Genomic DNA, 13,102 nt, shown 5'->3' with positions numbered 1-13,102 from the left:
TTCCCGCCAAAAGCATTCTTGGCTTTTTCTCTCCATCTTTGAGACTTGGAGAGAGTTGAGGCTTATTGTCTCCAGATAAATTCTTCCCATTCAACTGAAATCTTTTTGTGTGATGCAAGAAGTAGTTTTATCATTGATTGTGTGTTTCGTGATGAAGGTGTCCTGCTCAGCGATACCAACGTTACAGTGGTCAGTGGCAATCCTCTGACCGAGGGGGAGAGCAATGAGCTGACCCTGACCGTCACACTGGACGTCACCGATGAATCGTCCGACCTTGTGAACGTGACCGACGCCTGGACTGTGGAGGTCTACGGCAACGCCCAGTCAGATGGTAACAGTCTGGATGGAACAGGGCGCTTCGTGGCCAACACCAGTCAGGTTGGGGAGGAAGGAGCTAGCCCAGGTACGACTGCCAATGCTTTGTTTCCGTTTTGTCTGTGTTTTATGTACTAGTCAATGTACCCGTGGAGTGCTGAATCAGCCGAAGTGGGGCATAGGGGGGGGGGGGGGGGGGCTATGATGAAGTTATTGCAGTAGTTTGGTACAATTGTATGTACTGAAAACTTCTCTGTATACAACATTGTCTACTATGAGAGTACATGTATCATGGTTGTTCGGCTTCAGCCAGTGCCCAGAAATCCTCTATGGGGATTCCCCCAGAAATGGTCAAGGTCACTGGGTCAACGGAGGTCAAATAACTGTTTTGTGCTACTCCTTGGTCCGATCTTGGCCAAACTTGCTGGAAGCATAAGGAATAGGCCTACACCTGGGAAATCCCCATTGAGGATATTTCTGGGGGAATCCCTATATAAGTAGGCCTACACCTGGGAAATCCCCATTGAAGGAGAAGCGAAAAACACTTATTTGACCTTTGACCCCAGTGACCTTGACCTTTCCAAAAATGAACCCCTCAAGGGCAATTTCGCGGTCAACCTGCATCCACCCACTAAGTTTGATGGAGATCGGACCAAGGACCTGGGAGGAGTAGAGGAACAAACAGACAGACAAACGTTGCTCGAATTATAGTATGATTCCAGTATGCATCTTGATATACTCAAGTCTGATTACGGCGAAGTAGTGTGAATTTTTGCCTTGAAAGTACAGCTGTTGATAATCAGTTTTGCCAGTGGCATCACCAATTCCATTGTTGATTCTCATGAAGAAGAAAAAAAGGTTTGAGTGACGACAAAAAGAATTGAAGTGTGCAGTGTTTAGTCAGATCTTTAGACTCCGGAGCTGTATGCCATAATACGCCCACAAAAGATCTTGATCCTTGCTAGACCTCCTTAATAGTTTAACCTATTGAGGACAGGTACCGAGTATACTCGGGGAGGTGTCTATTGGAAATGCGTGTTATAGCAAAATCAGCCAGTCCTCAACGGGTTAATGCTGATGGAAAGCACACTATGGTCTTTAACATGCAAAAGGTAAAATGAAACAGCAAGAAGTATTTCTTATCAAGGAAGAGTAGTATTAAAAAAAAAACAATGAAGGAATAGAACTAGACAATGATTTGCCACAGTGACATATGCTTCAGTGAACTCTACCATACATGGTCGTGACAGGAATGGTAACCACGCTGAACCCCGTCAGTGTGACCCTTGACCTCTCCAACGAAGTGTGTGGAGACGTGAATTATGTGTGTGTACAAGTCCAGCGGGGAGTTAGCGCCGCCCCAGCCTTCAGACTGCAGGGAGTACCAGCGGATTTTGATGGCCTCTATGCTTGTGCGGAAGTGGACTGTATCGGTGAGTTAACCCTTTTTATGTAACGCCTGAAGAGATCCTTGTCATTTGATTGGTTGTTTGACATTGATCATTCGGCCCATTTCACTATGACGTCATCATCTGGCAATTGTGGCTCCGTTTACTGTTCAATTTTGGATCCATACAATTTGCTCCGTTGCACGCTTGCTGAGAGCCCAGCCTACGCGTGTATAACGCTTGTGTTTGCTGTGTGTAGATGCAATAGTGCGCTAGCATAAAGCTCTCAGTGAGCACTCTCGCGATCTCAGATACTTTCTTGTTTCTAAATTAATAAAACATCAAAATAAGACAAGGATCTATTTTAGGCGTTATATAAAACAAATAATAAATGTTTTCATTTGTGCAATGGACAGAATATTTCATTCGGTGAAAGTTGAAATGTTTGATCCATTCAAACTCGGCTGCACCTCGTTAAATGGATTATTTCATCTTTCACCTCATGAAATATTCTGTCCATTGCACTCATAAACATTCATTATTTGTATACCATGCTATACAGAGACTTTAGGGCGGCGTGTGCTATGCTGTGTATTCTAGCCCATCAGCACACAAAGAGTTAAATGGGAACTCTGGACCACTCAAAAGTCAGTCTGATATTGAAGAGTGGAATTTTACAAGCACAACCAGTGAAATTTGATCAAATTCGGATGAAAATTTGATCAAAATACGACGAAAATTAGCGAAGTTTCGCTTGTTTTCACCAGAGCAGTTCTTGAACAGTCAATATGAATATGCAAATAGTGAGTCAATAATGTCGTCAGACCGACAGCTTGATAGGTGCACTCCAGTACCCAGAAATATCTTGTTGTGCGTCAACCATGATATGAGCTAATTCTATTTTTGTGTGTGTGTGTGTGTGTGTGACTGAGTGTCATTTTCAAACATTTAAATGTACACTGATAATCAGATGGAGCTAAACAAAACCTTTCCAATGATTCCTCACTCATAGCATAACAAGGAACTTTCAGTTAGTTACATTTTGTATGATAAAAAATATGCCGTATTTTCTTTTCATTTCTTATCATTTTCTTTGGTTTTTTGCATATCTAATCTTAAATATCTAAAACCTAAGAAGAATGTTCATGCATTAAGTTAGCTTTACAATAGGATTCTTCACTTTTTGTGACATAATATCCCATCGAGGATGAGTTGGGCAAGTGTCTTTGGGAAATGCGTGTAGTGGCAAAATCAGCCAATTCTCAACGGGTTAAGTTGGAGTAAGACTTTTGATGCCAGGTGGAAATTGATCTCCTTGTGGTTGTGCTCCTCTGTCCAGGTGTCCGCATCTACAATGGCACGATCTCGGCCGTGACCATGGGGGATCCCCTCCTGAAGGGAAACGCAGACTTCAACATCCAAGTTGACGTCCAGTACGTCAGTCACGATTCGGGGGCAGGTATCATGGGAACGGACAGCTTTGGTCTCAAGGTCAGTAGGTTTGATTGATTTGCAGACAGCACAGTGCCAGAGGGGGATGCTATACTGACATATTGAGATATATATTGTACTTTTACATGTTATTCATTGCTTTTAATATACTGTTTTAGCTGTTATTTTTGCGTTCAGATATTTTTGCGATTGAGGGGGCCAAAGACATTTTCACAAGATTTTGTTTTCGTCAATTGGCAATGCGACTATTGTGTTGGTAAATTTGAGGTCCAACAGTGATTAATGAAATTAGCGAAAGTAACAGCTTATACAGTATAGCATGTCCATGCACTTTCTCTTTCTTACACATAATACATTTTGTACAGTGTATGTCACAGAACTATCCAGGAAAAGCAGTAACCTTTCCCTTTTTTTAATTTTTTTTTTTTGGTCTTTTTTATCTCCACAAGATCATCAAGAATACAACCCCCATACAAGATTTTTCCATTCTGGCATCTACATGTACCAAACTTCTTTTGCGTATATGTTTTGTTGATGTTAGATGTTCCTGGCAAGCTATATGAATGGCACGGGTGTGATCGGCGAGAAACTGGACGCTACCATTCCTGCTGGCTCTCAGAGCACACAGCTGCAAGCCGGAGCTCAACTGGACCTATCCCCAGCTAACATCTCCATAGACACGAGCTCAATCGAGATCCCGGCGGGAAGCCTCTACATCTGCACCGAACTGTTCCGCCCGGATTCGTCCAGTCTTGCGTACAAGCTCTCTGGATACGACGCAGCCCTCGGAATTGAGGACGACAGTTTTCTCATCGCGTGCCGCGAGGTGGAGTGCAGAGGTGAGGCGAATAATCATTTGCCACCATCCCCACTTTGGGCTTTTGTCTTGGGCACTGGCAAAATCGGATCATTTCAGTTATCGTTCCTCGTGTTTGTTGCAATGCCATGTGTGGTGGCAGTTTGCAACTTGGTTGTGGGAGAGGTGATGTAAGGGGTTGTACAGTCAGCTATAGTCTTAGTGGCCTTGGAAGTTGGCGGTGGAGATCTTCATCTACCTCGGAATCAATGCTGGACACATGCAGATAGATTGACAGACAGACCTGTAGACATTTAGATAGCAGTGTGCATGCACATTCTCGTAACAGCAGTAACAGTCAATAGAGATACGGTTGTAGGTACACTGTATCTGATCTCATGTTGTGTAATACTTTTGTCGTCACATAGTGGGTTATACAATATGTACTCCCATCTCATCTGTCAGTGTGAGTGATATTTTAGTGGCCAGATGATATACATGTCATCTTTAGTTTTGCCTACATTTATACCACAGACTATATATCTCAGAATAAAGACCAAACAAAATTTATTAAAAAAGACATAAAGTTGAATCTGACTGAGTTAGAAAAAAATATGGAAATTGAATGATGACATGTGGAAGATGCTGTTGATGACCAATTTGTTTTTGTTTTTTGTTTTTGTTTTTTTTCACTGACCACCAGGTGTAAGGATTGATGACATCATGCTCTCTTTTGCTGACACACCCATCAACATCCTGGAGAGAACCGCCGACCAGACATTGTCCCTCAATGTTTCCGTCCAGCCCGCCGCAGCTTGGGGCAGTGTGAAGGGCACTGACCTCTGGGAGCTGGAAGTGTCCCTCCGCAACGGCAGCACCACGCTGTGGAGTGGCCCAGTCACGCTGTCGTCAGAGAACCAGAACCTCGCGGTGACTGCCGGAGAGGAGGCCACTTTTCCCGATGTCCAGCTGTCGCTGGATCTCCCCAACTTTGACTGTCCGAGTGACACCGTTGACCTCTGCCTGACCATCAGCGCCCAGGACAATGCCATGCCATCTTTCTCTCTTGACCCTTCCTCTGTCCTCATGAAGTGCGAAGAAGTGGCCTGTAGAGGTTAGTATCTTAGGCTGCGTTCACAAGGACTCTCCTGAAACATGCAGTGCATAATATACCTGCTCCATGGGAGCGCTTGCACGCTCCCAAAGTGTACCATACTGTACCATTCCAGGCCAAAACCGGACCACTTCCCGATGTGATCCAAAAGCGTACCATAACCGTACCAGAATATGGCACAAGAAGAATGTGTGTACCACACACTACATCATGATACATAGTACTTGCCTTTGCATTCAAAAGATCAGCTCCTAATGCTGTCAATGTAATATTATGTCCTCTTTGAAACCACTCAGTTCTTGTTCTTCACCATTTTTTCTTCACTTCAGTCACCGAGATTGTCGAGAGCTCCTTCGTCGTTCTCTTCCCCGCAAACATCATTGAATATGAAGAGAATCCCGTCCGTCTGGACGTGTCTCTGACAGCGGGCGACGTGTCAGCCGCCATCAGTGGAAGCGACTTGTGGAAAATCGAGCGCGTGTTTGTGAGCAGCTCAGAGGACGGTTCGGGAGGGCTGGGTGCGGACCTCGATGTTCCCCTGATAGCCGGGCAAGGTGATACTGGTACGTAACGCAACCTCATTTAACAAACATCAGAGTCTCCCTTTGACGAGGTCAGATACTACTGAGTACATTTCTGAAGGCACATGCTCTTCTATTTGCTCTCTATTAACTTTTTATGTGCCACGTTCGCACATCCGACTCAGTTGACGGAGTGCCAACTTCGCATATTCTGCTCATGCGCACAAACCTGCTCAAACCGATTGATAAAATAGTACAATGAAAATGTTTCTCGTGCTTCTGTTCCTTTATAGTAGTAGTTTGCATTTTATGTTTTGAATTACTATCAAGTGATGTTCCCTCCTGGATTTGCGTGTAAATTCTAAGTTTTTGTAACTTAACTGTTATGTGTACAAAACTTATGCATAAACAGTAATATTTAGCTACTGTACTGGTCATTTGTAAGAAAAACAGTCATATATTTGTCATACAATTAACATCAGCAAAGCTTGGCATCTTCTCTACAACATTACTCACTATATGTCCAGCTTTAAGAAATCTGTAAAAGTAACATAAATTTGAAAACAGAATGTTTTCTCAAAGCATGACAATATTGGAGTCTCAGAATAATGTGGCACTCAAGGGGTTTCCACCATGGCACATAAAGAGTTAAATAAGACCTCCCATTCATTTTTAGACTTTTACATTTGAACAACTATTAATTGGTTATACTGGGTACTGGGATGAGGAATAAGAATATTTTTGAAATTGTATAACATCTCACAATAAACAAGAGCGTTGACAGAGTGCATCATTGTGCGCTCAAAGAAGCACAACAAAAAACCAGAAACCATGACTGCATAAGTTATACATAGGTGGACTTAGTAAGCAATGGGTATTGCAATATGGAATTACATCACTACATCACTAGAATGTGTGAGCCTCCCCTACCATTTTCCTTGTTCAGTATAATGCCTTTTTTTCAGAGTGTTGTTTGGTTTACCTGCTCAAGAACCACAATGAATTCCACCAATCAGTACATGTACATTGTACTATCGATTTATGTTTGACTCGATGTGAAATTATATAAATTGTCTGCAATGCTTTGTTGAAAATTTTACATGTGACAGAGGATTTGTTTTGGGGTTATTTTCATCTTTCCCCAAACAAAAACAAAATAAACAAAAAAATTGTAACATTCAGTCATTGTTATTTATATCTCTTAAATTGAATTGTCTCTGCAGGTATCAGTGCAGGTGAGACGGTGGTCCTAGCCAGCGTCCAGGCCGAGTTACCGCTGGATGACGTCCCCTGCTCCAGCATGCCTTATCTCTGTGTGGAAGTCGCCAAGGGAGACAACCCAATGCCCTCCTTCCAGGTCAACTTCATCAACGATTCCAACATCATCTGTCAACCCAACGATGGTTGCCGAGGTATGCACCATCGCGACTCCTGTTGCTGCTCTTGCCAAAACACTATGGGCTAGTACAGTTTCGTCTGTATTTATGAAGAGATTGCCTTAACCCTGACTTCCCTGGGGGGGCCACAATGCCCCCCCCCCCCTCGACAAATTCTGCGACCATTCTGGCGCGCAAAATTTTTTCACCATGCCGCTTGCTGACTTTTTACTTTCAAGTCTCTCGCAACTTTTGAGACCAAATTTGTCGCGCCCAGGCATACTGTTCCGAAGCCACGCCCCTTCAAAAAAATTTTGTCAACCCCAAAATTGCTCAAAAATGTGATTTTGTGTACAAAGTCAATAAAAATTGTGTTTTTTCAATTAATTCATATAAAGATTCATATTTTTAATTTCAATCACTGAAATCAATTTATTTTAGCATAATTATGCTTCATAAAATGTGTATGACAAATTCTGCTGAAAATAACAAAAACAAAAGTTCAAAAACAAATAAATACATTAAAAATTGATAAAACAATAAAAAACATGAGAAATTAATTTTGATACTGAATTTTCTTTCACGCACAAATGTTTGGAATGTCACTAGGAACATTTACACCAAAAATCAGCATTCCATAAGCTTTTATAAGCCAATTACAGACGAAAATTAGGTTTTTTGCATATATTTGCATAATTAATTAATTTTAAAAAGAAAATGCAAATTTTTTGAAAATTTAACTGAACAGTCTTGCAAAATTTTGCGGCGATCGCGCAATCAATGGCCGAGATCTGAAGGGGGGGCCATAATGCCCCCCCAGGAATTCAAGCTCGCTAAATAGCCCAGGTAACTTAGAGTTAACTCTGTTGTTACCATCAGTTACTTGTTTGCATGCAGTATCAATGGCAATGACATTTTCATGTGTTGGTCAAGACAGGATTAAATTCAACCTTTCAGACATTTAGGATTACTTCGCCAGATTGGAGAGGGATACGCTGTCTTAACTTTCTCATTTGATCTCCTTGTTTCACCTAATTACTTTCAAATGTATCAGTAATTAGAATTTTCCCAATTGTACTGTAAAAGTAGAAATTTTTTGCAGTGTTGAAATTTTTGCGCAATTCATGAACCAGAAGCTAGTGTTGAAATAAAAGCATGCAAATATTTTTGCATGCCATATGTTTCTGTGGTCGATGTCTTAATTCTGCGGATTTAGAAAGAAGGGAAACTCTTCTTACCCAGCCAAGCATGAAAAATGTACTCACACAAAAGTAACCACTTTTACAGCATATCAGAAGCAACATGACACAAGGGGTTTGGATTTCCTGTGATCTCTTCTGTTCATTATTCCTGCATCCCCACAGTTTGTACGCTCCCTGCCAGGTACACATGTATAATGGCTATAGAGACACAGAAGGGCTGTTGATGAATTAGCAGTGCTGTGAGATTGATGCATAACATCCTCTTTCCCTGGTCAGAATCACCCCTCATTCCCCTTCTCCCATTCTCCTTTCGTAGGCATCGTCATCACCTCCACTTCCACCTCCATCGGTTCGGACCTCTCCGTTGATGAGCGTGATCCCGCGGTCGACCTCGACTTCAACATCACGGTGGTCCACGATTCGAACTTTGGCACCGACACGGGCAACGAAACGAGGCCCTGGCAAGTTACCGTCTCCTTCAACGACCAGTCCGATTGCCGTGGCGACAATTTCAACTCAACGACAGAGGGCGTCCTCCCGGACACCAGTCAGATGTTGGTTGACGGCCATTACCTCATACTGGAGGTTCTTGCAAGTGGCATCGACCTCTCAGAGTTAATCTGTGAAGATGAGGTAGGAAAAACTGGGTTGGTTTGCCAACGTTTAAAGCTGTAATCTACCATTTGCAGATGAAACAAAAACCCAGCATTAGTGCTTTGAAATAGTTCTAAAATTAGAGTTAGGGATCAAAAAGAAAAGACCTCTGTAAAATTTGAATTTGTATAATCGATGTTAAGTTTTGTTAAATACACAAAATGTGAACACTAGGTATATTAAAAATATTTCCAGACTGTTTACAGTTATGGTTTATTGAGAAATTAGCTTTATTGCAAAAATTTTATATGGTTAGATTTTTTTTTTTTTTTGTAAAATGGACATGCACATATGCATAAAATGGGATTTCTTGACATTTTTGTTGAAATCACTGCTCCCAAAATTAAATAGGACCTTTAATCATTTCAGGCATATCTGTGTGGCACTTTTCATAGATACGTGTAGTGTGTGTAGCCAATTCTCATTGCAGTGTGGCATCACTACTAGAGGGTCGATAGAAATGAAATAAACAAACTGATTGCAAGTCAGTTATGAAAATTTTGAAGATTTTTTCAATTTGTAATGGGAAATTTTCCTCATCGGTTCTCGGCTAAGTGTGCCTGGCTCAGGTGGTGCGAATGGGGTCAGTCAAAAATGTAGATGCAGTTGTACACCTGACCTGTGGGTTGGTCCCAAACAAGTATAGGTCTCTCTGAGTACTGTATACGGCAAATATTTCGTGACGTTTTTATTTTCGCAAATCTCATGAGTCAGGTGCTATTCCTGAATTTAAAGACACACAAAAATATTGACTCTGATCCCAATATGAATGTGATATGCATGTATACAACGTGTACATTTCTCCGTTCAGTACTAAGCTCCACGATCGCAAATTCAGCTATGCGCTGGGCGAAATCGTCGGGAAGTCCCAATTCGCAAAAATTTCGACTTGCTAGACATATGGCATATACGATATGTCAATTTCAAGCTTTGAAGCAAGATGAGACAGATAAACTAGGTGTACAATGTATCTCACCACATCAACAGAGAAATATGAATTCTCCCAGAATTTGATCAGATCACTATTTATTCCCCAGTTTTTAATTCTACATATGTACCAGAAATCAATCAGATCATTATTTTGAATAGCTCAAATTAATAAAATTTTTATTTCTGCTATTCAGACTATTGTATGTTATGTAGATTTGATTTTGTCTGAATGTACCAGTTGTATGTATTGTTTTTGAATATTTGGTTGTTGTTGTTGGGGGTTTTTTTTGAGGGGGGTGTAAAATTTACTATTCCATTTAGATTATGTTCTATTCAGAAAACTGAATATAATCTAGATTTGATTTGAATGGGCTGTCACTACTTTCCATATCTCTCCATAGTGACACACTGTATCTGGGATATTTGTGTCTGAGCAGATATCTATCTCCATGGTGACACGACTTTTGCTCTTGTGACAATTGCTCCAGTCATATTTTCTCCAAGGACTTAGGGTTAGGGTTGTGATAGGGTTTTAGGCTTAGTTTGATACAAGGATTAGGATTAGGGTTAGGGGTATGTTTGTGAGTAGGATTTACATTTGGCTCAGCATGCAGATATTCCACAGCTGGGATACAATATTATTGTTACAGAAACAACAGGAAACCATCTGCATATTATTGGACACAGTGGTTAGCTACAGATAAAAGACAGGCATTGAATTTATGTCAGAAGGCATACAGATATGCATTTATTTCCAGTGTGGTAGGCAGACGGCCTTATAGGAGCAAGGAAGGAAAGGGGAGGGGAGTGTAATGTAACAGCAGAAATTTTCAAATAAGTAATCTTTTGCCCTTGGCTGGGTAAGATTAATTTTGTGTCTTATTGATTCTGTAAAATGCCAACCTAAAATACAATGTAATGTGTACCTTTATTTTGGCAATATTTTCTTGTTGTGCAGAATGCAAGAAAATTTCCACGCTGGAGAAATTTCCACTTTTACAGCATAAGCTGGGCAGCGTACTATGAATGATTGAATAATCAACCTGATCTACAGCCTGTTCTCGCTAAATATTTGCCTTTTGTATCATTAATGATTTTAATTTCATGTTTGTCAAATGCCATGATTGCTCATGCTATATTCTTAGTGACTACAAGTACATGTACATTGTATATCCACAAAATTACATTTTTCTCTCTGCTCCCTGTCTCTGTAGTGACAAATTAAGATGCAGTTTTATGAAGCATTTTTAAGTATTGTCAGTTTCGTCAGACCTTTCATTTTCTTCATTTCCTTTTTATTATTTCTACTTGCAGTACATCTACATGTGTGTTGAGTTTGCCAAGAATGAATCTTCACCATCAGATTTCAGCATCATGTTTGACCCATCGACTGCTGGACTTGTCACTGAAATGGTCAGATGTCGAGGTAAATTATATGCCAGTCAAACTCTTAAGCGTTCTTTTGTGTTTCTTGTTGTTTTAAGATTGTAATGCATGTCTTGTCCTTTTACTTTAACCCTAAAAGGGTAGGGGGAGGTGGAATCTGACCCTCTCGATGTTTTGCAATAATTCCGCACTGCGAGAAAACCTTGCTGCGAGGCTACTTGACTTTTTTCTTTCAAGTCTTGCGCAACTTTTGACACCATATTTGCAATGTCCACGCACACTGTTATGAAGCCACGCCCATCTTTATGACGGCATGTCACCCAAGCGAGCACAATTTGGGGATTTGTGTACATTTCCTATGGAAAACAGTGCTTTGTCATTAAACTCATAAAAACCTATTTCTACTATTCATCACTTTGATTGATTAATTTGCTATGGTAGAAAAGTGGTCTGTGACAATTTTAATTCAAAAAAGGAAAGAAAAAACAAAAAATAAAGAAAACATAGAAATGCATAAGAAATTCCGAAAACAATAGTAGACAGTAAGAATTCAAATGACTTTTGGAAGTTTTTATGATGTACAATTGTGTAGATTAAGATGTGAGTGTAACGCATGGCAAATTTTGCCACAATTGCCCTACTGATGGCGGAGATCCGGGGCGGGGGGGGGGGGGGGGGGGGGGAATCAATAAATGAGATAACTACTTTGAGTTTAAATAGTGTTTATATACAAACAAAGTTTTCTCCTTTGTTTCTGGTAAACTAATAAGAAAGCAAAAGAAGTGTGCATGTTGCTACACTCCTTTTGATAAAGTCAGTAGAGATGATAAGTGGCATAGTGTAATGTCGTGACCACTAATAATCTTTACAACTTTTTCTTGATACAGGTGTTGAGGTCACTGGAGTTGACTTTGTGCTTCTTAGCGATCCTGAACATGACCAGTATGATCAAAACTATGAGGCTAGGTATAGCTTCTCGGCGAACTTCTCAGCCGAAAGTGCAGCACTGAGCTCCGCGTCCCCCCTGTGGTCCCTGGAAATCTTTGGGTCCCGCAGCGAGGTTGGGCGCGGTGCCCGCGAGGATTTTCCCACCGTCATGGGTGATTTTGCGAACAATGCATCCGTGGTACCCGGCGATACCGTCGAGATTGCCGTCAATGTTACGGTGAGTGAGGTGTACATGTATGTGTAGAAGTGTATGTAGTAACTTTAGCTTTAATCCTTTGTGTACCAGACGAATTTCTGTTCCACATGTTTGTGTGTGAAATTTGTGGCAAAGAAAAGGAGAGCAGCTTCAGCTAGTGGATGGATTCAAATAAGACAGGGATACTGTTTTCATAATTAATCTCCTGGCAGTTAGACGAGCAAAAACATAGCATTGTTAACCCATTGAGAGGACGAGTCCAAAGTATGCTCGGGCAAGAGTCTATGGGAAATGCGTGTTGTAGCAAAATCAAACCGTCCTCAACGGGTTAACCATTTCCTTGCCTAGGCACAGAAAAAAGTCAGGCAATATCGTTATTAAGTAATCCTTCCAGACTTGACCAAGTTGTTGGTTATAGCAAGCCTAACACAGATGCAGCAACATGCCTCAGTTCAATGGGAAAGCTATGATGACGTGATAGGGATTAGGGGGATTAGGATTATCTCCATTCAGTGGCAATTGGCTTCCACACGTCTGCCAATCAGCAAAGAGAGCAGTCCAGCGTGTGTGCATGCCTATCACCAAAGAAAGCACAGTAAGGGCTAAAACTCCCTATAAGTTCATTCCTCTGTTTTCGTATTTTGCCAACTTTGTAAATTTTATTGTGAAATACTGTATACGCCATATATTTCGTGAGTCAAAATTTTCGTGAACCGGAACCTCCCAACAATTTTGAGAGTGGTTAAAATCGCCTTTGTAGAGTCCTGCACTTAATGGAGTAATGTATGCGCGTATGTCACATTCATATCAGCATTAAAGTCAAT

At 41.1% G+C, this 13,102-nt stretch overlaps 1 protein-coding gene across 1 annotated transcript in view; it reads left to right on the top strand.

Annotated features, from left to right (window-relative positions):
- The window catches only part of LOC140245153 (uncharacterized), a 110,979-nt gene that overhangs the window by 35,210 nt on the left and 62,667 nt on the right, over positions 1 to 13,102 (top strand). Inside the window, exons 25-34 of the mRNA XM_072324752.1 lie at positions 158 to 403; positions 1,566 to 1,748; positions 3,043 to 3,194; positions 3,697 to 3,994; positions 4,655 to 5,065; positions 5,395 to 5,628; positions 6,810 to 6,998; positions 8,481 to 8,797; positions 11,063 to 11,174; positions 12,022 to 12,299. Coding sequence (XP_072180853.1) covers positions 158 to 403; positions 1,566 to 1,748; positions 3,043 to 3,194; positions 3,697 to 3,994; positions 4,655 to 5,065; positions 5,395 to 5,628; positions 6,810 to 6,998; positions 8,481 to 8,797; positions 11,063 to 11,174; positions 12,022 to 12,299 — 2,420 coding nt within the window. The remainder of the gene's footprint in view (positions 1 to 157; positions 404 to 1,565; positions 1,749 to 3,042; positions 3,195 to 3,696; positions 3,995 to 4,654; positions 5,066 to 5,394; positions 5,629 to 6,809; positions 6,999 to 8,480; positions 8,798 to 11,062; positions 11,175 to 12,021; positions 12,300 to 13,102) is intronic.

This window comes from Diadema setosum, chromosome 22, assembly GCF_964275005.1.
Source record: "Diadema setosum chromosome 22, eeDiaSeto1, whole genome shotgun sequence".
Lineage (NCBI taxonomy): Eukaryota > Metazoa > Echinodermata > Echinoidea > Diadematoida > Diadematidae > Diadema > Diadema setosum.
The sequence above is the reverse complement of the archived record's forward strand: the minus strand, read 5'-3'. Positions and strand labels throughout refer to the sequence as shown.